At 42.6% G+C, this 22,567-nt stretch overlaps 1 protein-coding gene across 1 annotated transcript in view; it reads left to right on the forward strand.

Annotated features, from left to right (window-relative positions):
- The first annotated feature begins 3 nt into the window (after positions 1-3).
- The window catches only part of LOC144128966 (sorting nexin-25-like), a 32,773-nt gene continuing 10,209 nt past the window's right edge, over positions 4-22,567 (forward strand). Inside the window, exons 1-19 of the mRNA XM_077662805.1 lie at positions 4-411; positions 500-700; positions 812-987; positions 2,630-2,761; positions 4,824-4,993; positions 7,845-8,031; positions 8,817-8,890; positions 8,976-9,052; positions 9,413-9,514; positions 9,621-9,715; positions 9,859-9,898; positions 9,988-10,107; positions 10,528-10,675; positions 14,225-14,412; positions 17,052-17,183; positions 20,384-20,512; positions 20,603-20,716; positions 21,320-21,456; positions 22,423-22,491. Of these exons, the coding sequence (XP_077518931.1) occupies positions 364-411; positions 500-700; positions 812-987; positions 2,630-2,761; positions 4,824-4,993; positions 7,845-8,031; positions 8,817-8,890; positions 8,976-9,052; positions 9,413-9,514; positions 9,621-9,715; positions 9,859-9,898; positions 9,988-10,107; positions 10,528-10,675; positions 14,225-14,412; positions 17,052-17,183; positions 20,384-20,512; positions 20,603-20,716; positions 21,320-21,456; positions 22,423-22,491 (2,339 nt within the window). The 5' untranslated portion in view covers positions 4-363. The remainder of the gene's footprint in view (positions 412-499; positions 701-811; positions 988-2,629; positions 2,762-4,823; positions 4,994-7,844; positions 8,032-8,816; positions 8,891-8,975; positions 9,053-9,412; positions 9,515-9,620; positions 9,716-9,858; positions 9,899-9,987; positions 10,108-10,527; positions 10,676-14,224; positions 14,413-17,051; positions 17,184-20,383; positions 20,513-20,602; positions 20,717-21,319; positions 21,457-22,422; positions 22,492-22,567) is intronic.

Consider the following 22,567-nt stretch of genomic DNA (forward strand, 5'->3'; position numbering starts at 1 on the left):
CACGTGGTACACTTGTTAAGTGGCGAAGCATCTTCCCTTTTCCGTGTGGACGCGCGTACGCTCGGGCTAAACAAGAGTCCAGGCTGTCAGATTGTGTTGTTTTCGCTTGGTATACAGCAGCCATGCATGCACGAACCTTCAAGTATATCTGCGCTCGTTGGAAGCATCTTTGTGGGGCTCTTGGATGAGCGAAACGTCCACGCCCCCAGTTTCGGGGCTCATGACAGACTGACAAGCGCGCCCGTCAGAGGCCCTTCACAGTGCTAGCGAATGTTTGCGTCGTTCACATGGTTCTGATGAGAGACGCTGGGGAAACTCACGTGATTTACTTGCCTTGTAGGTAATTAGTGAGAAATTTGTTTTATGGTGCACAAGGGAACCATGGGGACACTGGGAAGGAATCTCATCAAGGTAACTTTTGATGAACGCGGTGCTGATGTATGGCTTTCACTGGAGGATTTTGTAGTTTATCGCTAATATGTTTGCATTGCTTTGGCAGGGGAGCTTTGTGGTGTGCATCGCTGCAGCGTTGACTCACTATTACGGACACTTGGACACAGCAGGAGTAGCTCTGATGTATGTTGGAATGGTATCAATTGGCGTCATCCTGGGCTGTCGAAGTGTGCTGTGTACTGACGACCAGTATCCGATTGTACTGAGAGAACACGACGGAAACCATTTGTTAAAGCAAGTGCTACAGGTGATTTATGCCGATTCATTAACCGAAAGAACGAATGTATTCGTCATCTGAAGTAAACAGTTGCGAAGATACGTGCGTTTCACTTTGCGATATCTCTCCTCTCTTACACAGGAAAAGATGAAGGAATACAGTCGTATGGACGGCTCCGAGAAAGCCAAGCACATAGTCTTCTCTCGCACTGTCGACACGAAGATAAATGAAATCTTTGATTTGGTTTTTAGAGATTTTATACTGCCATGGTACAAGCACCTTGTTCCTGACCATCGTTGTTTCTGCATGCTTCTCAGGTGATGTTTTTTTGCATAATAATTCGGCACCCATGCACGTGTTACACGGCTGTCTCGATCTTTTCATCCTTTCTATTTAATCTGCTTTGCGTGTTCATGTTGTTGACTGTTGAAATTATGTTCTCAAATGGAAAAATGACACACACCCACTGTAGGGGATTGGTCGACTCCAAGTGGCGGCCTCCTAATGCTAAAATATATCTTGCAGTTATGTGGTCGAAAGCAGGAGGCAGATTTATTAAAGTAAATAGCAAATTGATTTTCGTGAGATCAAGGGAATGAGGGAATGGGACTCTATCTTCAGCAAACGAAAAAGGTTTGAAAAGAAATAAATGATGGGAATTAGCCATAAACGACAAATAAATTTAGTATTGAAGCCGTATAAATTCTAAGAAGTTTTGAATGGCAAAGCACACATTCCTGTTACCGTGTCCAACGTACAAGGTTCAAGGGAAAGGACAACTTTGTAGACAAACCCAGGCTGAGTTGTTTAAGCAGGACTTCTAGTAGAGAGAAGTGAGAATAGGACAGCAGATGTGATCTATAGTTTCGGAGTGACCCATAAGGGGGAAGGTAGAAATTTAATTGCAGAATATGACAACATAGTCATCTGAAAGAAACCTTAATCTTGTGATGTCATCATTGTTTGCTACTATTGGGGAAAGGTACTAGTATTGTCAGAAATAAGTGCAGATTCAGCAAATTCTTCGATTATTGATCAGAGTGTGAAACCTAGCCTAGTGTAGGATCAAAAATTTTAGTGTGAGCTCGATCGTATCTCTTACTGAAGTTAATTTTTTTCACAGTGCACCCTTGAAAATACCTGTTCTGTGCACAGGGGTGCAGTGGACAAAAACTTAGTAACTAAGACAATTTCGTGTTTAATAGCTACACATCTAAAACACAGTGGCTGTCAAAACAGGCATTTGATTCTTATTGTGCAATGTGCTTTTGCAATAGAAGCATTCGTTGTTTGATGTCACTTTGCAGTATTTTGAGCTGGGCTGTTCTACTAGAATTTTAAAGGCATATAATTGCATAATTCATCTCAAGCTGTTCAGCCTGTTACTGTGTCAGAGTTAAAATGGCAGTGTAGTTTTGTAGTTCAAAGCAACCAGCTAGAGAATCGAAAGCATATAATGGCAGTTCCTGTGATAAGCCTCGAGGATTGTAATGTCACAAAAAATTTTGTTCAGTATGGTTCCTATCCTTAATGTCTAAGAGGTTTCCTGCTTTGGAGTCATAGTTTTTAATGCACAAAGTATATCCGTGTCTCCACTGCCAGGCTAATATTTATATATTTTTGTGTGTGTGTGTGTGGTGTGGGGACATTTCTCTTTGGAATAACTTTTTCACAAAAGCTCTGTATTGTACAAATCATAGCACAGCACTAAATAATGCGTCATGTACCATGTGCTGCTACGTAATTCTTTGTTTACCGACTGAAGTAGTTATTTTTGCTTTGCTACATTCATGCAGTTCTTATCCAAAGTAGGCTTTACCTCTTCAACCTAAGTATTCCTTTGAAACACTGGCCATTGTACACATAGGTGCCATTGTTTTCATTAGTTGGGTAGGTGCTATGCTGTCTTAACTGGTCATGTTGCTCACATTCTGACACGCTATGCTAATCATTTTTTAGGGGTGAAATCTGGCGTGTTTTACGGAACCTCAAGGAACGGTGCCGCAAGATTGATGACGTCAAGCTTTTGACCGACCACATGGTTAGAAAGGTTCAGAAGCATTTTCATGCAGCACGGATAGCCACTGGAGGGTGAGATGCACAGTTTTCATTGTTTCATGGTTGCTGTAATTATGCACGTTAACACTGAGCAGATCGCATCATCTGTGTTTACTGTGGTTATAAACCAGTGGGATATCATACCATTAAAGTAAATTGGACAAATTGACCATAATAGCAAAGATTAGTAAAGGTGAGAAGACATTCTCGTGCTGTTGAAGAAATCTAACTGAAGTAAACATATACCACAATTCAGGGTGTTGGACAGAACACCTTTATTGAAAACTGTGTTTGTTCAGTCTAAAAAACTTGAAGCAACTGTGAATGCCTCTATTTTTTTTGTAAGCTTGATGTCTACCAATTTCGTCCTATGCAAAACAGTAAACTGAGCAGTTAGGTACATTTTCATGAAGCAGCATGGAAGAACTTGGACACTAGACTGAGGCGAATATAATGGTTACACTTGGAGGGATCAGTCCCACAGGCACAATGCATTTTTTTTAGCATTATTCATATAAGAGTTGCCAGTGTGTTTCTTCAGTGGCGGACACCACACAAAGGAAGGTGGTCCTTTTAGATCCACCAATGACACAGGAGGCTGTCATTGTGAGTGCTGGCTTCCAACAAAACATTTTAATCAACATGTTTACAAAAGAAAGGTTGTGAATATATGACATTGCTATGGAGTGGAGGGCAAATAAAAAAACTAACATGGACATTAATTAATACACATGCAAGCTTCCAAATATGCCCACACTTTTAGTATCAGAAGGATAGGTTTAATGTTTGGCCTTATGAAGTAAACTCATTATGCCTTCTGAGGAAGTTGCTCAAAAAGCACCATATTTGGTCAGTGCATATATGACTACGAGGAACCAACCTGCTGACATAGGAGACAGTGCGCTTAGCTTTGTCAGAGTCTTACTTTTTTGCTTTATTTTTCAACACTAAATACATTGCCAACTTATCTTTTGCCATGAACTTCGGGCATCATATTTATTACCAATCTTTCTTTCTTTATACGAGACGCGGTGGTGTCTGACCTGGCCACATTTTCCCTGTGTGGGGCATCTGCATTGTCACTGGTGCTAGGCAATCCCTTACACTTTTATTCCTGAAGCATTTTCTTGCTAAGAGATTGAGCTGCATTTGTGGAAGACCATTGTTTCTGAGCGCAGATCTCATTTGGCTCTAGACTGATGTTTGTTTAATAAAGACATAACTTTGTAATGGCAGACCTAAGGCAAGAAAACAAAATAAATGCCTTGCTCTTAACCATCTTCGAAGGCTGTGAACTGAAGCTGGGGATTGGCTTAGCTAAGATTTATGTATATGCCAGCAAACGGGATTTGATGCAAGCACAGGTTTTGGGCCTGAAAATTGAATGGTATTTTCTGAGGTTACCCACTGTGAAATTTAGGCTGTTTTTTTTCTTGGAAAATTTTCGTGATGTTTATGGTGCTTTCTGTGGCGTTCGTCTTTTCAGCAAAAACCAAATAATTATTGGCCCTGCGAAACGTTTGTGTAGTTGTGGTGCCTAAATCTGGTTCAGGTGTCCTGTCAGTCTAGGTTAAACAAAGATCTTCATGTACAGGAAGCACTCTGGATTCAGTGTGAATGTTGTACTTCTTGGAAATTGCTGTTTACACCCCATCCTACTGGTTGGTCTCATCTCTCAGCAAAATGATATTTTTAGGGAAGTACTTTTTAGTCATAGATAGCCGTTCACAGCATACTGGATCAGACATACATGTAAACAGTACACAGAAGGGTTACCAACAGTAGTTTTATTATTCATGTAGGTTTTGATAGGCTACCACGAGGTATCAGGTACTTAAAAAAAACAAACAAAGAAAGCAGAGCATTATATTTTATGAGCCAGAAATGAGATTTGCTTCTATTACTGATGTGTGGTAGGTGACAAGGGGGGGTTGGCTTTCTTTTTTTTTTTGGTGCCTAGCATATCTTCCTTCAGCATCAGCCCTTATATCTCTGTAAGAGTGCACATTCTTTGAAGGCTTTATTATAATAATAAACTCGCCTACTTGTTGCTACGAAATCATTGAATGGTCCCGCTGTTGGTGGCTGTCTGCAGGAATGGCGAGAGACGGCCATTCCCACTGAGCCCTTTCCTGGAGACTCCTCAGCTGGAGCTGGACCACTTGCGCCAGGTGGCTGACTTCCTGCTTGCCTTACTACTGCCATCCGAATACGCCCTCTGCATTTCTGTGCGCCACCTGCTACGGGAGATCTTAGCCTGCCTCGGTAATTGAGCCTCACCACAGCTTCTCTTGGAGAGATTCACAAAGATGCCGATTACTTCTGGCCCGAAAGCGGTGGCTGTTTGTGGTGCAGGCATGCAATGTGTAGGCTTATGCTGTTCAAACCAGTATCCTTAAGCCATATTGAGATCTGCTGCTTTTACAGTGATAACTGTTAATGAAAGGAACCCCCTGGATTCGCAGTGTTTTTTTAGATCCCAGCAGGGGGGTAGGGGGGGGGGGGTTAAGAGAGCAGGCAGGGGAGAAGGGGTACAGGATAGAGCTGCTGTGCTGTGCTATGTTTGAGAGATGATCTAGCGTGGAGGATGACGGTTCGTAGCCATAACGCAGCGCAGTAGGACAGGAAGAGACACCGCAGCATGACACGTGGAGTACACCATACCGGTGGCACTATGTGTAACGAAGCTAGAGAGAATGTGGTGTGGAGAGAAGGGTCAAGAAAATTCCAGTAATACAACATGACTTAGTGGCTGAGTGACATGAATACAAGCGCCAATGCAGTAGCACAAGCGGCATGTGTATGTGAATAGACAATGGGGGACACATATGCAATAAACAAGGAAAACAATGTCAGTGAAAGGAAGCCACATAACATGTATCGCAGCGTAACAGCTATCATTGGGTTTTCATATTGCGCGACATAGCATAAAAGCTTGTCAGATGATTTTTTTTTTAGTTCTTTTCTCTAAGCCATACAAAATGAATATGAGCACGTATAGATGCATATCATTACTGCGTTCACTCTGCTCATCATCACTTTGAACATCATGCCACTCTGCAACAAATATTGTGGTTGAACCACCTATATTATTCCCAGATATATAGAGTAATCTGCATTGAGTGCCCAGAGAATTTTCTAAACATTGATTGCATGACGGCATGCATATGGCTCGGTGGCTTTTCTGTTAGGCTCTGCAAGCAGCATCACCAGGGCCAAATGTGGCCTTCCTTATTTGGGCTTTCATCAACCGCTATGACACCTTTTGCATTTAATTTTTGTGCTCGGTACTGAACTGGAACTCGGCATAGTAGCTAAAAAATGTTGCCAGGTCCAGAGTGCTTTGTTAGTTCATACAGCTGCTCTAACTTCATCATGCCATTTTCACGGTGAAAAAATCTGCTGTGTCTGATCATGTGCTTTGGACACCATTTGAAATTTAATGGTTTCATGCTATGCATGTCAGTAGAGCCTGTTGCCTTTTTCAGTTCTATTTCTAATGCATACGTGATGTAATTCAGTTTCAGTATTGCATTGCATATGGCTTAGAAGAGGTTTTCTTGTTTTCTGAGAATGTAGATATGTCTTAAATGTGTGCTGACCAGTGACACTGCTAGCTGCTGCGGAAGCTTAATATAATGAGCCCTAATTGATTGAATCTCACAGGAATCTCAGGCTGATGCCTACCGTAGAGAGAGTATCAGTTCTACTTTAATTATATGTTGCATTATTGTGTGAACAAAAAGGTCAATTGTGCGCCACCGTGGTGGCTCAGTGGTTATGGCACTCGGCTGCTGACCCAAAAGACACGGGTTCGATCTTGGCCGCGGCAGTTGAATTTCGATGGAGGCGAAATTCTAGAGGCCCATGTGCTGTGCGATGTCAGTGCACGTTAAAAAACCCCAGATGGTCGAAATTTCCAGAGCCCTTCCCTACAGCGTCCCTCATAGCCTGAGTTGCTTTGGGACGTTAAACCCCCATGAACCATGAACCATGAAAAAGGTCAATTCTAGTGTCTGCGCTTTTGAATGCTATATCGAATATCCTTGCTTATACTGTCACATTCAAGGTAGTACCTATAATGAGGGCGCAATTGCTCATTAGCATGCACCCAAGCATAGCCGTACGGCTGCGAAGGAAAGCTATGCAGCTTTCACAGAAGCTTTGCAGTTGAAGAAAAATTCGTCCTTGTCTTGGGTTCGAACCCAGGACCACTGCCTACCTGGGGCGCTTTCTCTACAAACTGAGGTAACCAGCAGATGATGGGGTGAGGCCCTACCGTCTACCATCTGCTTGAAGTGGGAACGGTGTTATTCCCATGTGTTTTATGGGAATCCCCAAAGGTGTAGTAAATTTGTAATAAGGAGCAATTACTCATTAGCATCGACACAAGTGCAGCCATACGGCTACAAAGAAATGCTATGCAGCTAACTTGAACAATTAGTTAGTGCTAAATAATTAACATATAAAGCATCGAAGATACATGAAAGGTTTCGGTCAAAATTTTATTGTGTATAAAAACTTCTAATTGTCACTTTTTTTTATGAATATGTGTTTTTTACCTTGAATGCTTTTGTCACTCCCTGAAATAAGTGTGGGAAAACCGAGGCAAGCATACAATTACAGTCAGTCATGGGGTGCTGATGATAACTGGCCGCATCAACATGGGCGCCTTATGTTAATGCCCGGTAAGGCAGCGTTGCCAGGCGTGGAATGTTCAGAACACATGCCCTTGCCACACTACATGCTTTCTTGAGAGCATGGAAAGCGGTTTTGCGATTAACCTACTCTTCCCTTATCACTGTCACTTATGGTTCTTTTCAGTGTTGAACAGTTATTCAATTGAAACATTTTGTGTTTATCTCCAGTGGCTGAAGGGTTTATAAATATTGACTAATCAGTTGTATTGACATGACGTAAAAATGCTCCGGCTTGCTGCAGGCAACTGCCAACAATGCTGCTGCAGTTTCATGCCTTCAGCATGCCGTAGATTTTTTAAAGCCATGTCTGACATTATGTATGATGTCCTGTGTATTTGTTGTAGAGGTTCTTGTTTCGTGAATGGTGCAATACCTTGGACGCAGTAAATTTCACATTTCGTATTTGTCTATTCCAGTTTTTCAACCGACAGTTGACTTAGTCACGGACCCAGATTATATAAATCAAAAGCTTATTGCCTACCTTCAGTGGCTTCAGGTGGAGAATGAAAAGCACAGCCGGACCTACGCATACGCTGAGACATGGGAAGATTTTATATTTGTTATTGACACTTGCACTGACGTCCAGGACTTGAAACGTATGCGGTAAGCTTATTTTTCTTATGTTTTGTAGCCTAACGGTGCAGTGACACTAGCAGATAGCTTTCACACATTCGGGGAGAAAGTTGTGTTCCTGGAAATATTGTAGTGCTTTTTGGGGAACAGTGTTGACCCAGTGGTGAAGTGGGCCTATACTGAGCTGGTTGTTTCTTCAGTGTTTTTATGCCTTGATGCGTAAGCTTCTCTAAAGAGATAAGGCTTGGAAACGTACAGCACAAATGGTGGGGCAGTGTAGCCTACAAAGAAATTTATTTACAGCAATGCCTTGTTTGTTGTGCGGTTTTTAATCCCTTGTTTTGCTAGGGAATTTTGCAGTAATATTTTCAAAATATTGGTGGGATGGATGGCTGGATAGGTGAGTAGACTTTAATCATAATCAGAGCCATGTCATGTTAAGTTGCGAGATCACAGGGAAGAAAAGTGCTGGGGAACACGATGCCAGGGTTGTATCAGTACTATGATATGATGTCAGCATTATGTTGCGTATCTCTTAATTTACTGGTTTCAAGATTTATGCTGATTTTGGGTACTGCTATCGCATACCTTCTGGAGTGTGTTTGCTCGTGTAAAGGAATCCTCGCTCATAAAACACTTAATGCCATATACATGTCATGCTCACATGCTTTTATGAATGGCTGACATCAATTTATTGTGTGCACGAGTTTCGTGCATTTGCACATTTCTGTAAATGTCTGGAGAAATGGAAGCTAAGTTCTGCTTTTGTTGTCCTGTATACACGATGTTTAACTGCAGACATTTCTCCTACACAGGTTCAACATTGTATCAGAAATTATGCAAGCTACCACTGCCAACAACCTGAAGAAAGCACGAGGCATTAGTGAAGGCTAGTCGTGAAAATTTTTCTAGAAAATTTTCAACTGCAGTATACATCACAGTACTAAATAAATACCTTTTTTTTGTGTACTCAGATAAACAATACGATGCACCAAGTACAGCTAAAGGGGACCTGTTGCAATCAAGAAATCTGTCCAAATACATCAAACAGGTATGAACAAAAGCTTCCTGCTTGGACCGTGAAGTGACTGAATAAAATTATATTCCATGTGGTACATATGAGGAGTTTGTAGTATACCCGTACTATGCAAAAGAGCATTTCTTCAAGGTTCCGCATTTTTCTCACTTCTAAATAAGTTTTCTCTCATAGAACAATGGTAATTTTTGCTTCATCATTTGAGAAGTTCCCATACATTATGAAGAATATCCTCTTTGATTTTCCGGTGGCATGTTTTTTTCTTGCAAGCTTTTATATGGCTGCAGCATTGACTGCATGGCAGAAGTCTTGATTTTGCCTTATGACATCATTAACAACATTGTTAATAACTTTCTGCATTTTTTTTAATTCCAGCTAACATATGCTAAAGCACGGTGTGAAAAGCAGCTTAAATTGGTTGGAGGCTTGGACTGTTATTCACCATCCGATGAACAAGAAAGCCTTCCAGGACGGAAGGTTGTTGTTAATCTTTTTTTTTTTTGCTTGCTGAGCACTTCTGCATTTTTCAGATGACTCTTCTGTGTGTTCTACCTTATGAACTATGAGTATTACCTTGCCGCAGGTGTTTGCATTCTCAGTTCTCATGGAGTCATCAGTATGTAGAGAGTACCTGGCCAGGTTCTTGCAAGGCGAAGAGGTTGGGAAATCTCTGCTGTCGTGAGTGTTGCACTTGTTTGTCTCTAGCATTTCTAGAATCTCTTTGTCGTGTGTTTTTCTTTAGTTGGTTTATAACAGTTCCCGCCATCGTCGAATGGTCCTATTTTCTTTTGTGCCGTTTTTCTATTCCTCAAAACCGCAAGATTTTGGCAAGATGTGGAAAGCATGCAACTCTCAAGCAAGGTAAGTGTAGTGCTTACTTTTTTTTTGGATGTCCATAGCATTCTCTGATTTGCATCATCTGATCTGTGTCATCTTCTGGTACTCATCAGGATGAATGGCACCAACTGGGAAATGAGATCTATCAAACATACATCAAGCGGCCACGGCCTGGCATCAGACTCTCAAAGGGCGTCCTCAAGGGCATAGAGGCTTTCATCATGGCTAATAAGGCAAGTCTTTTGAGGCTACGAAATGATTTGTCAGTCGCACATGGCATGTTTGATATGTTTTAAATATTCATGCAAGGAGGTTAAGGCAGGAATGTTGAGTTGTAGGGTTTTGTTCACTGAAGCTGAGACTATCATTGAAAGCCACTACATTAGGCAGTGTTTGGATAAGCGAGTCTATGTCAGGCTATTGGCAGTAACCCTCCAGTTGAACCTTGAAAATAAACTTATTGACTTATGTTGACCTCTGAAAGCTTTTGGTTAGCTGTTCTTGCTGTTCTTCTGAGGGTCTTGGCACGTAGACGAGTAGAAGCCTGCTCACATGGGCTTGTCTTACCATGTATTACTGTGCTTCTGCTTTGTCTTGTCCTGTTCACACTCTTCAGAGATGAGGTGCAGTAAAAGGTCTTGTTTGCTTTTCAGGGACCTGAAGCATTTCTGCAAGCTCAGAAAGAAGTATATCAGATTCTTGAAGAGCGCTATTACCATTCCTTCCTGGTTAGTGAGGCTTACCATAGCATGGTGATTGAGACACAAAATCTTCACCTTGACCTTGGCAGCTACAAAGAAGGCAAGGACTTTTTTGTTTTTATTACGGGGAGTGTGGGGGGAAGGGTGTGACGCCACAGAGGAGTGAACACCATGGTTTAAGGAGGAATGCAAAAAAGACGAACTGCGCAACAAGAACACGGACGAAAGGGAGGCAGACACACACTAACGCAGACTTACAACTTTACTAAAGGAAGGAATACAAGGCAAATATATATAGCGATCCCCAACGCATCTTGGGGATCGCTATATATATTTGCCTTGTATTCCTTCTTTTAGTAAAGTTGTAAGTCTGCGTTAGTGTGTGTCTGCCTCCCTTTCGTCCGTGTTCTTGTTGCGCAGTTCGTCTTTTTTGCATTATGATCAACCAACTAGCCCGACAAGTCCTGTTTAAGGAGGGGGTGGGGGGTGGGGACATAATAATAATAATAATAATAATTGGTTTTTTGGGGAAAGGAAATGGCCCAGTATCTGTCTCATATATCGTAGGACACCTGAACTGCATAAGGGAAGGGATAAAGGAGGGAGTGAAAGCAGAAAGGAAGAGAGAGGTGCCGTAGTGGAGGGCTCTGGAATAATTTCGACCACCTGGGGATCTTTAACTGCACTGACATCGCATAGCACACGTGCGCCTAAGCGTTTTGCTTGCATAAAAACGCAGCCACCGCGGTCGGGTTCGAACCCGGGAACTCCGGGAACCGGGGGGGACAGTGGTCTTAGAAAACAAGGTTTCATTAATGAAGTCACAATTATGAAAGCTTCAGGGAATGTCATGTTTGTGTGCTGATTCTATATATGTCATTTAATTTCATGTTCACCAGTTTTTTGAGTACTTCTGTAATATGTTATGCTAGTTTTTTTGTGATGAACTTTTAAGAAATTATGCTGCAGGAAACTTGCTAAAATGTCTGCCATTGGTTTTTCTTGACATCAGGGAATGCAGTAAAGGAACACTTGTCATCCTGTCTCTCATAGATGTTGTGTTATAAGGTTTTTGAAGCCGTCCCTTCAGAAACTGAAACGCAGGCTTTTTTCTTGTGTCTCAAGTGGCAGCTTCAAAATCCTATAACTCAACCACCATGATAGTCAGGATGATAATTGTACCCTTATTGCATTGCTTGATGTCAAGAGAAACCAAGAGCACACATTTTAGCAAGTTTCCTACAGCAAAATTTCTTGAAAGCTCTCAACAAAAAGCTACATAACAAATTACATAAATGCTCAAGAAACAAGTTAACATTAAAATAAATGATGTATATAGAATCGGCACACAAAAGTCAGTTCCCCTTCTTAATTAATAGTAGTGATGTGTATTTGCATGTTAGCAGGCATGGCTACCATTAGCACATAGCATTGTCAGTTGGTATTTCATTTTAAAAAAAGCAGGCATTTTGTATCTTATACTTGTTGACTTGTAAACCTGCAGTTTTCTTTTCTTGCAAAATGTGCATGTTATGTGTAGAAATGGTTTTATGCACAGCTTGATGATGTCATACGAATTTCCAAGGCATAAAACAGCGTCCACATGCCGTCTGTCAATGACAAAGTTTGGGGTACACTGTATGCATGACTATGGTTGGCACACCTCTTTCTGCTGGCTCACAGGGGAATTTTCTTCACGTGTGTCACTACTTTTGCACAATAAAAGGTGCGGCTTGTGCCTTCCCCATCATTATCTCATGGGGCTCAAAAGGGGTCTCAAAGGGGATACTGGCAGGTACTGAGAGGCACCATTTGGAAATGATGGCACTTGTGACTTCTTCAGGCCTAGCACTACAAGCCATTACAACAAATGCACATGCTTCCACTGCATTTTCTTACTTTGAGAAATTATTCCAAGTTTGAAAGTGTGTTCTATTGAAGCTTTAGTGGCCGAACTTTGGACATCGTTCAGGACTAGCTTTTTTTTTTTTTGTGCAATTTTTTCAACTACATGGTCAAGTGACTGACAGGCAGTGTATATTTGAAAGACATAGTGTGTGTAGCCCTGCAGTCGGCAAAATTTCTAGTCACTCTGGGTTTACAGCTGTTTTCTTTTTAACCAAAGCAGCCAAAGATGTCTGTTTGTTTAGTCTAAAATGCTCTTTTTCTTGTGAAATTCGGAATGTAGTGTCTTTGGCTGTGCATAAAGCTGCAACTCCTGGTATGGGTGGGAGGACTGTTTATTCTCCCTTTGTATAATTGCTGTATAATTGCGCAATGTATTTCCGAGTTATGAGCCAGGCATGCGTAAAAGTGAGAGCAAATCAAAGCTGTGGAACTACAATTATATCGCACTTTTTGTAGGCCTCATGTGACCTCAGTCTGTGCTGCGACGTCATAGCTACAGTACAGCTGTTGAAACCAAAACCAAAACTGCATGGAAACCACATGTATTTACCGAGTGCAGGCAAATTCCACATGGTTATCCTTGTCTACTAGTGTGTCATGCACTATTATAGAGGAAAAAGAAATGCAGTGAAAAATTTGGTGTCCCTCCGCCTTTAAAAAAAGGTTAGCAAAGGGTGAAACAACTCCGTATGTTTGAAAGCCTGAGAGCATGTGAGAGTTGATGAGAAAAGTGTTAACATATGGGAACATGTTCACTCGGGTTGTGCAGGAAGTGGGTTCAAATATCTAGCTGTCTTTGCACCTCTGCATATTTTATGTGCACACATGCCCTTTCTCAGGACTCCATTGTAGAGGCATCACTGCTAGGCAGTATGTGGAAAGAGTTTGGCATATGCTTTCATGGTTTCAGTCTTGGCTCTGGGTGTGGATTTGCTTTGCTGTGTGGTTCTTATGGCTCCTTCATGTGTGCATGAAGCCTTGTGGCAAGCTGTTAAAGGGACACTGAGGAGAACTCTATCATTTTTTTTTTTTTTTGTTAGCAAAATCTGATAGTTCGGCATTTCATGGCTTTGTTGCCGCTTGTCCGGGCGCGAAAGATGCATTTATTTCAAAGAAATTTGGATTCGAAGATGAAAAAGTTTTTTCCCGCCGCTCTGATTCAAACTCAGGGAACTCTTATGACGTCTCAGAACGGAGTGACGTGATACGTGACGTAAACGCAGACTCAGTGATTTCTGACAGCTAGCGGTGCGGTGCGCAACCTTCCTTTGCCAGCCTCAGAGATTCGTGGCTTCCATGAAGTAAGGAAAATTCCTCCAAGGTGGTGCCTCTTGTCCTAGGAAGTCATCACGCTTGTACTTGCGAGATTGGCCTGTGGCGGCGACACCTGTATTTTGGTTCTTGCTATTTTCTACCTTACAAGAGCTTTGTTTTCAGTAAGAGTGGCGTTTTTGTGATCAGGAGCTGCTATATTCTATCGATACAAGCCAACTTCAATTTCTCCTCAGTGTCCCTTTAAAGCACACACATTAAGGAACCAGAAAGAATATCTGTGAACGTATCTTTCTTGATGTTTATTTTGCTGCTGTTGAAACACTGAAAAAAAAATAAAGGACAGTACACCTTAGTATGAGAGCACAATGCAGAATTCAACATGCAGAGCTTTGCATACTTTGAATGCACCTTGAACAAAAGGGCTTCTGAAGTGACTGACTGAGTAGCTTACACTATTCACTCGCAGATGACAAGAGCCCTTCCAGCAGCAGCCAACAGGAAGAGTGTGTGCCAGCAGTGGCGGAATCACCACAGCCGACGGTCGAGGAGTGCTACGGTCAGAGAAAGAACCAGCTAACACGCCTGGAGTCTCGCCTGGATGACAAGAGAAGAGCGCTCCAGGCACTGCAGGCCACACCCAATTCAGACCCAAAGGTATCTTGCCCGAGTCTGCTCAGTTCAGTTCAGTTTGTTATTTTTCAAGATACATATTTCAAAAATGTCCTTAGCAAAGACCTGCAACCAGCTTGACAGGGTTCTTGGGGAGGGCATTGTGGCGACACATACACAAGGGCAGGGATAACGACAGTAATGAGGTGTGTCCTTGGTTTACTGGACAAAATATTGCTGAATTGGGGAAGTTAGACAGTGACCCGACATCATTCAGACAGTAGGTGCATGAATGTGCCATGTGCAGCAAAAGCTCACAGGTCAAATTGCCAGTAAAGGCGAGTTTATACTCTGACGTCCTCGGCGCGCGGGCAAGCGCTGGTGGTGGTCATTCACGTCAGGCCGGTCATGCCGCGCCAGGCGCAAATCCAGCCGTACTACACTCCAGCCACTTCGACGTGGCGCAACGGCTGCGCCTGGATAAGCGCAGGCGCAGATGATGCGTATTGCATTCGAGCGCCATCTGCCGTAGATTCATGAAGCAGTGCGGCCCTGACGAGAGGAGGGACCGATCTGGACGGCCTGGCGGCGGCTGGTGCACTCGGCACGAAATAGACACATGCTCCAAGTCTCTGCCAGTGCGGTCGAAGTGCGCCGAAGCCGCCAAACGTGTTTGCGGTCAAGCGCCATTGGAGTGTAGAGGGCCTCACTTTGGCTAACATGACATCGCTGTGCCGAGCGAGCGCGCTTGCTTAAGTGGAGTGCACATGAGGCCTATTCTGGCACAGTGATTGCTTGCGCTCGCAAATTTTGCTGTTGAAGGATTTGAGGAAGAGTTCTGCTATTGCCTTGGAGCGTTCAAAGGCAAATTAAGGCCGCCCTATTTTGTCAACATACACTTGTGACCACAGTCCTGTCATGGCCGCTGCAGTGGCTCAGTGTGCTGTGTGGTCTCAGTGCAGGTTTAAGAACCCCAGGTGGTCAAAATTTCTGGAGCCCTTCACTGCGGCGTCCCTCATAGCCTGAGTCGCTTTGGGACGTTAAACATGAAATGTTTCATGACAGATAGTATGAAAAAAAGGGCAAGTTAGCATAAAGTAAGATTGCATCTTATGGAATTATGCACTTGAAAGCAGTGAAAAATTTTGCCTGAAAGAGTGAATGTGCTCATATGCTCACAGAATACTGATGCATTTGACTTTGGGTGCCATACAATCAGTTGCTAAAGGTGCACTAAAGAGGAATCTGAACTCGTCTTTTTATCGCAGGAACTCTATCTACATGTTCCGGGCATTCTTAGAAACATCGAATTATTGTCCTGTGTGGCTGATTGCCCTAATTAAATTGAATTCAACCTCCCGGCTCCCGCCTTATTTTTTGAACTCAACGCGGTAGGTAGGAGGTGTCAACCAACCCGTCAGCCAGTCCCGTGGCGGCTTGCCGCTCTGCCATCGGCGGAGTGATACGTAAATCAAAGAGTCCACGTGTATTTTATTTCCGTGGGCCTAATTTGCAGCTATTTTGTCTGTGACTGAAACTGTTTATTCACAGAAACCTAAAAACAACATAAAATCGAAAGTGAGGCCGCCACTGGACTGGCTGAAAGGCACTCCACGCGTTGGCTGACTCCGCCTACCTACCGCGTTGAGTTCAAAAAAAGGCGGGAGCCGGGGCATTCAATCCGAGTTAATTAGGGCAGTCGGCCGTACAGGACAATAATTCGAAGTTTCTAAGAATGCCAGAAACGTGTAAATAGAGTTCCCACGGTAAAAAGACGAGTTCAGATTCCTCTTTAGTGCACCTTTAAGGCTGGCAACTATAGTACTGGAGGTTTTATAAATTTTTAATAATTGCACTGGTATATAATAGCAGGGGTATGGAATCTTATCTCTTTTTTTCTTTTAGCGAAGCTGTTGTGCTATGACAACCTCAGTTGCACAAGTTTCTACTGCAGCCTATTGTTTGCATTCTTAGACCGCAGCGGTGGCCCAGTGTTTGAGCATCCGCCTCGCATGCGGGAGGTGCAGGGTTCGATCCACAGTGGCACCGGGTGCCCACCGGTGATGCAATGGGTACAAGCTTCCCCTGACCTGGTGCTCGGCTTAATCGGGATAAAATGCTTGGGAAATAGGTCTTTGACCCCAACTTGAGCAAACGAAAATACCTTGTGTCATGGTGCTCTTTGGCCACAGATGCCTTTGCACCATAAATTTCACTATCACAATCTTTGCATTCTTGCATTGAAAATGCCAATAAAGGTGCCAATGATTGGGTATTGGGTTGTGATATCAATGGAATCAGCTCTGCTTTGTTTAGTATGAAATGGTTTGCTGCTTAAATTGTGCAAATGCTATTGGTATATGGTATTAAGAAGTAAAATGTGCATTTATGCAGTGTATGCTTGAAGTAAAATATAACACTTCGGTGCTTTCAAGATGTGTGATGTTATTATCAATTTTTATTGTTAAAGGCGTGAACTAGTGCTAGTGAAAGGCTCAGTCTTGTTAAATTTTGCCTCTCTGGTATGCATGAATCTGCCAAATTTTTTGGTGTTTCATTGCTCACGAGCAAGTTAGAAAATGATGGCTGTGACGAAATTTGCTGACTCACTCTTTAGACGGGTCATCAGTAGTGCTGGGTTTTTTGTGAACTAGGAAATGACCACTGCACACACATATGCGCAGATGGTGCGGGTACTGGAGAAGGAAATCCAGGAAATGAGAGCCCAGTGCAGCTTGCTGACTGACAAGCTAAAACGAGCCCACGACTGGATCCAGGGCTTGGGCAAGTGGGCGGCCACCATACACAGCTCACAGGTTGTGGAGACAGCTTATTTTTCGTCCCCTTCGTCCTATTCCTCTCCCTTTGGAAGGGCTCTGAAGGACATTTCTGGATTCATTTTTGCTCAGCTTTTTAAGTGCCGGTTACCCTTCATGGCTCCTCTTGCATTAGGGTGACTTGTATTGTGTCGCCACCTATGAATTGCCACCATTGGCTGATTTCAGTACACTCGAGGAGAAGAGAGGGACTTTTTTATCGCATGGCCAAGAAAGAAGATAAAAGGAGACGACTACGAACCACAATGCAATATGATTGGTCGATCAACGTTTGTGGGGCAGGTTGGTCGTGGCAAAGTGCAATGAAAATGAGGTGGAAAGCTAGAAACATAATGCCAATGGAAGCAAAAGATTATGGTGATGACATCAAAACCAGCACCAAGAAAAATGAACATGGTGGCAGGAGCAGTTACCTGAAAGTACTGAAAACTTTGTGTCACACAGATGCATTCACGCATGTACGTATATTGCTAGTGCTTTTTGCATTAACAAAGAGACATGATAAAGTCATGTGACTGTTCAAGGAAAGCAAAGGAAAAAGAAAGAAAGCAAACACAATGTGTATGTCACTGTTGGCTTAGCTGATGATTAGAGATGTGCAATTTAATCAGTTTTGGTTGTAAAGCGAATATGAATAACAAAAATTGGTTGCGAATTGAATTGAATATTTTCAAATAGTTTTGAATATATTACCACAGGTAGTTTAATCGAAAACTAATGCTCTTCCACGAAGCATATCAGTGAAAAGAGACAGCGGTACTGCGAACAAATTTGATTTTCACCCATCATAAGCTTTATTTAGTATACCTGTAATGCTTACCAAGCATTAAATAAGGGAGGGGGAATTACGTAGTTACATAGTAGTGCAGTAGTAATCTTGGTAATATCTTGTTTACAATGCTTTAAACAACATGGTTGTGATCAGTAAACAAAGTCTAATGTTAAAGTTTGCCTTGAAGCCGCCGCGGTGGCTCGGTGGTTTCGGCGTTCGGCTGCTGACCCGAAAGACGCGGGTTCGTTCCCGGCTGCGGCAGTTAAATTTCAATGAATCCGAAATTATAGAGGCCCGTGTACTGTGCAATGTCAGTACACGTTAAAGAACCCCAGGTGGTCGAAATTTCCAAAGCACTTCACTACGGCATCCCTCATAGCCTGAGTCGCTTGGGGATGTTAAAACCCCATAAACCATAGACCGTAAAGTTTGACTTAATGCTTATGTGGCAAAAGAGCTTACTGAATGCTGTCATGGAGCAGTTTAAGCTGACCAGATATTTCCTTATTGGAGGAATGACGTTAGCGGTTGATTATTGGAGGGGCAAGGTACAGGCCAATGCTGGCGAAACACAGCTAGACAGCTCACGGAACGGATCGACAGCTTGAACTGCATGAACAGGTTCATCCCTTTCACGCTCCCTCACGATGCCTGAAGACAATGCTGTGGTTGTGGAATGCCTCTCCAAATGCGGTGCTCATAATGGGTGGCACTTAGCCCGTTTAGCCCTTATGTGTTGGTTTCACTGGACTGCAATCCCCGTGAAGGGCCCAAACACAGGGAAAACGAAACCATGCCAGCTACACCGCATGGTTGGCTTCATTTTACTTGCACGTGGGCCACGATGTACGTTGTGCGGTTGCATGGGCTGAGGTCGAGGCTTATGTATCTCTCATAAGCTTTCTTTGCGCCCTCTGCGGCTAAAGGTATGTGACTTATAGAGTCTAATATACAAACAAAAATTGTGAAGGATAAAACCTGTTGATGGGAAATAACCACAACAACTCATGCAGGACACAGCTTATTCTGCTATTTTCCGCAAGCAGCGCTTCCACACATGAGTTAACTGATGTGACAAGTGCGAGTTATTGGAGCTAGCACGAGCTGTTTGAATACACTGTGATATTTGGTCGCTAGTTCAAATGAACAGGGATTTCATAATTGATGAGTGTTTAGGAGGTTTTAATACTTTTAATAGTAAAAGGTCAGTGCAAATTGAATAATAAATACTATTCACAAACTGTTTTGAAATTGTGAATGTTTGCACATCCCTACTGACGATACAAAATTGTAGTTTCTTGCCAAGGGAGCTAGTTACGTGAGGTGATTATGTGTGGCATGGAATAAAGGTTACTAAAGGCTGCTTGGAGAAGTCATTGCCCTCTTGTGGACTAGATTCGGTTGTGTTCTTGAGGAGGAGGTGCTGGGTGCGTGGGATTGCTAGGGAGCACGGGTCCATACATGTGACATAAGTGCAGGGCTTTTCGCTTACACATGGTATAGTTATGTATATGCTACATCATTGAAGACGTTACAGTGTCTATGGTTTCCTTGAAAAATCTTGATATCTCACATAATTGCAGTTGTACAAAACCTGTGGCATGTACCAGTTTGAAGCATAGCAACAGTTGATTGTGTTTGCTGTTGGCACTGCTTGCTAGGTCATTCTTTTTTTTTAGTGTGCATGACTTCATTCACTAAACTATCATCAAGCTCTTCGTATTCCTGCAGTCTCCTGTGTTGTCACCACTGTGTGACAATGCACTTGCAGATACTCACCATCTCCGGATCCTCGTTTGATTAGCATAGGCAGCAATTAGATCTGTAATGTCCTGCTTACTAAGCAGCTGGTTAGCATGAGCAGCTAATGAAAAAAATGCTGAATGTGTGTAAAATACATGCTCTCATTGTGCAACGTCCTTCTAAGGGGTTGTTGGGAGCTGTGAGCAAAAGGCTGTGAATCCTAGCACTCGATGTCTTGTAGACAATTCTATAGAGACAAGCTGGTGAAGTCATGCTGTGATAACTTACTAACACGCTGTCCAACTAACGTCAGGCATCATTGAACAGATGTCAGCTTGATCATTACTTTACCTGAACAATCAGGTGTTAAGGTGCTTCACCACTTTATTCGACAGCACAAAAAGCATTGTCCTGTCATGTTTGTCTTTTCCTATGCCATCTTAACAGCCTCTGATTTGGTACCAACTAAATTGAGCAGAAAGGTATAAGGCAGCAGGACTTCACACCGGTTCTACAGGAGTCCTCAGCTAAAATATGGTCACTCGAGGTCTGTAGCAGTAAGGACAATTATAACTTATGCATAAACTTGGGGTTTGGATTCAACTGATTCTATGTTTGCACAAGGAGTTGACGTGTGTGTGACCGCTCTTTTTCCTTTTCTTAGATTGTCAAAGACTGCAGTCCAAAGCCTCTGCCATATTTTACCATCTTAGTGAGCACACCAGACCAAAGCGGGTGGGCTGTTACAAAGACAATCGCTGACTTCCACTGCCTCCGTCAACGACTTTTGCCGGTGAGAGTGGACCCTTGCTTAGTTCTTTCAACTATGTTGGTGGTGCGTGGTTACATTTTGAAAAGTAATATTATAAACTTGTCACTGTAGATGTGTCCGGAGCTCAAGCAAGTAAGCCTGCCATCTGCCAGCAAACCTCGCTTCCGTAGCTTTGACCAAGCCTTCTTGGACAAGACACAGCCAGCCTTACAACGCTTCCTTGATGTGAGGGCTCAGCTTCTATACCTGTGATATATCTGTGATATCACATATCTGTGATATGTTAAACTGTGCACTAGTGTGAAGAACAACTATGACAAAAATTTGTCAAGCTTCAGACAAGGCCGTATGTTCATTCAAGTACAAAAATACGAGAAAGCTGTGCAGTTTACCTTTTCAGCCATGTACCCATTTCTAATGAATCTAAATACTAGTAATTATATCCTTGTTTTAAACCAACTGCACTTCAGTTGATTCTCCTTGCATGTGAGACGAATTCATGCTAAACCATGTGTAACTAATGTGGTTAAAACAATCTGCATACAAATGTGTGTCTGTTCATCATTGCTCTGCTGTGCGCGCTTTATCTAGTTAAATGGAATTTTAAGTCATAGGTTTGTAACAATTACTTGCTTTGTAACTCTACTACATTGAAAGGGCTAAAGTCATTCCTGCTTTGTGTAGTTGGATCAGTTCGGCTTTGCCTTGTTGTCTTGGGATTTCATATTAGGAGATGCCTCATGAAATTCTCTGTTGCCTCAGAATGAGCACATGTGAACGTTTTGATGATGTTAACTCTTGTTGAACACCACTTTTAAATTCTTTCAGTTTACAATGAAGGAGGAACGCCTGAGCCGAAGTGAGGCATTGTACAGCTTTCTCAGCCAGAGCCCAGATCCGCTGAAGGAGGACCTGCCTGCGGTCAAGAAGAATATTTCCTTTCCTCTGCTGCAGTTATTTCGCAAGTGAGCGGGCACTTGATACACCGTAGAACAGGGTCACATCATTTCGATGCAATCATCCTTTAACATTGCAGCTCATATGCTAAAGCAGCCATCACCAGAACAGTTGCATTGGGAACCTAATAAAATTTGTATAATTAAAACTTGATGTCGTTAACATGTTGCCATCTATTTCCTCGTTAACATTCCATGGCAGGCCTTTCTGGAGACCACATAGTCCATTTTAGGTGCACATTTATCTGCTAGTATTGTGGGATGACTACCTTCACTGGAGATGTTAGTCATAGGGCATTTACAGTGACTGCTTCAGTTTCTGTATTCTTAGTGACACCTTTTGTGTGACACATTTTGTTCATTTTTTTATTTTCCCCTTTTTTTCTTCTTATTTGTTACGCAGCTGGTGTGGTGATGGGCTATTTAAAGGCATGCAATACAAAATGCAGGCATGCTGCATGCTTCATTATTTCCAGAAAATTTTTTGTGACTGTTTCAGTTGGCATGGTGTAGTATGCCAATTAAGTATTGCTGCTTATGTGCTTGGCTACCTCCAAATCCTGTGTACACATAACAGCAAAAGAAGAAAATCTTTCCCATCTCCCTGTGAGCTGCATTCATGACCTATCTGAAGGAGCTCTTACTGTTTGTTTCCTTTGTGAAATTAAAGGCAGAGTAACTAGCAGCTATGGGTGCATCATTGCACGAGGTCCTGAAAGGCAGTTAGATTGGAAAGGCATCATGCTGTTTGTGAACAGTGAATGCAAAACAGTACAAAGTACAATGCCATGACTGGTTAAATGATGTGCTAGAACTCCGTGCTCTAATTTTAATCCATGGCCCTGTTCTGTTAGCTTGGAATAGCCTAGTTATTCCTTACTCTTTTTTAATGTTTGCTGAGCCCTTTTCATGAGAAGTACAGTGATATGAATTTGTACTCCCGCTGTACTTAAAATGTGTTATGCTGTTGTGCAGTTTGTCTGGTCCCATTCTTCAAGACAGCAATGAAGAAGATGATGACCTTTATCTCTACGATAAGGACTTGTGAGTAGCACTTGGCTTCACTTATCTGTCTTCTGTTTGTTATGTAGTGAAGCAAGTCTTTTGGTTATGTCTAACG

This window comes from Amblyomma americanum, chromosome 4 (assembly GCF_052857255.1).
Source record: "Amblyomma americanum isolate KBUSLIRL-KWMA chromosome 4, ASM5285725v1, whole genome shotgun sequence".
Taxonomy (NCBI): Eukaryota; Metazoa; Arthropoda; class Arachnida; order Ixodida; family Ixodidae; genus Amblyomma; species Amblyomma americanum.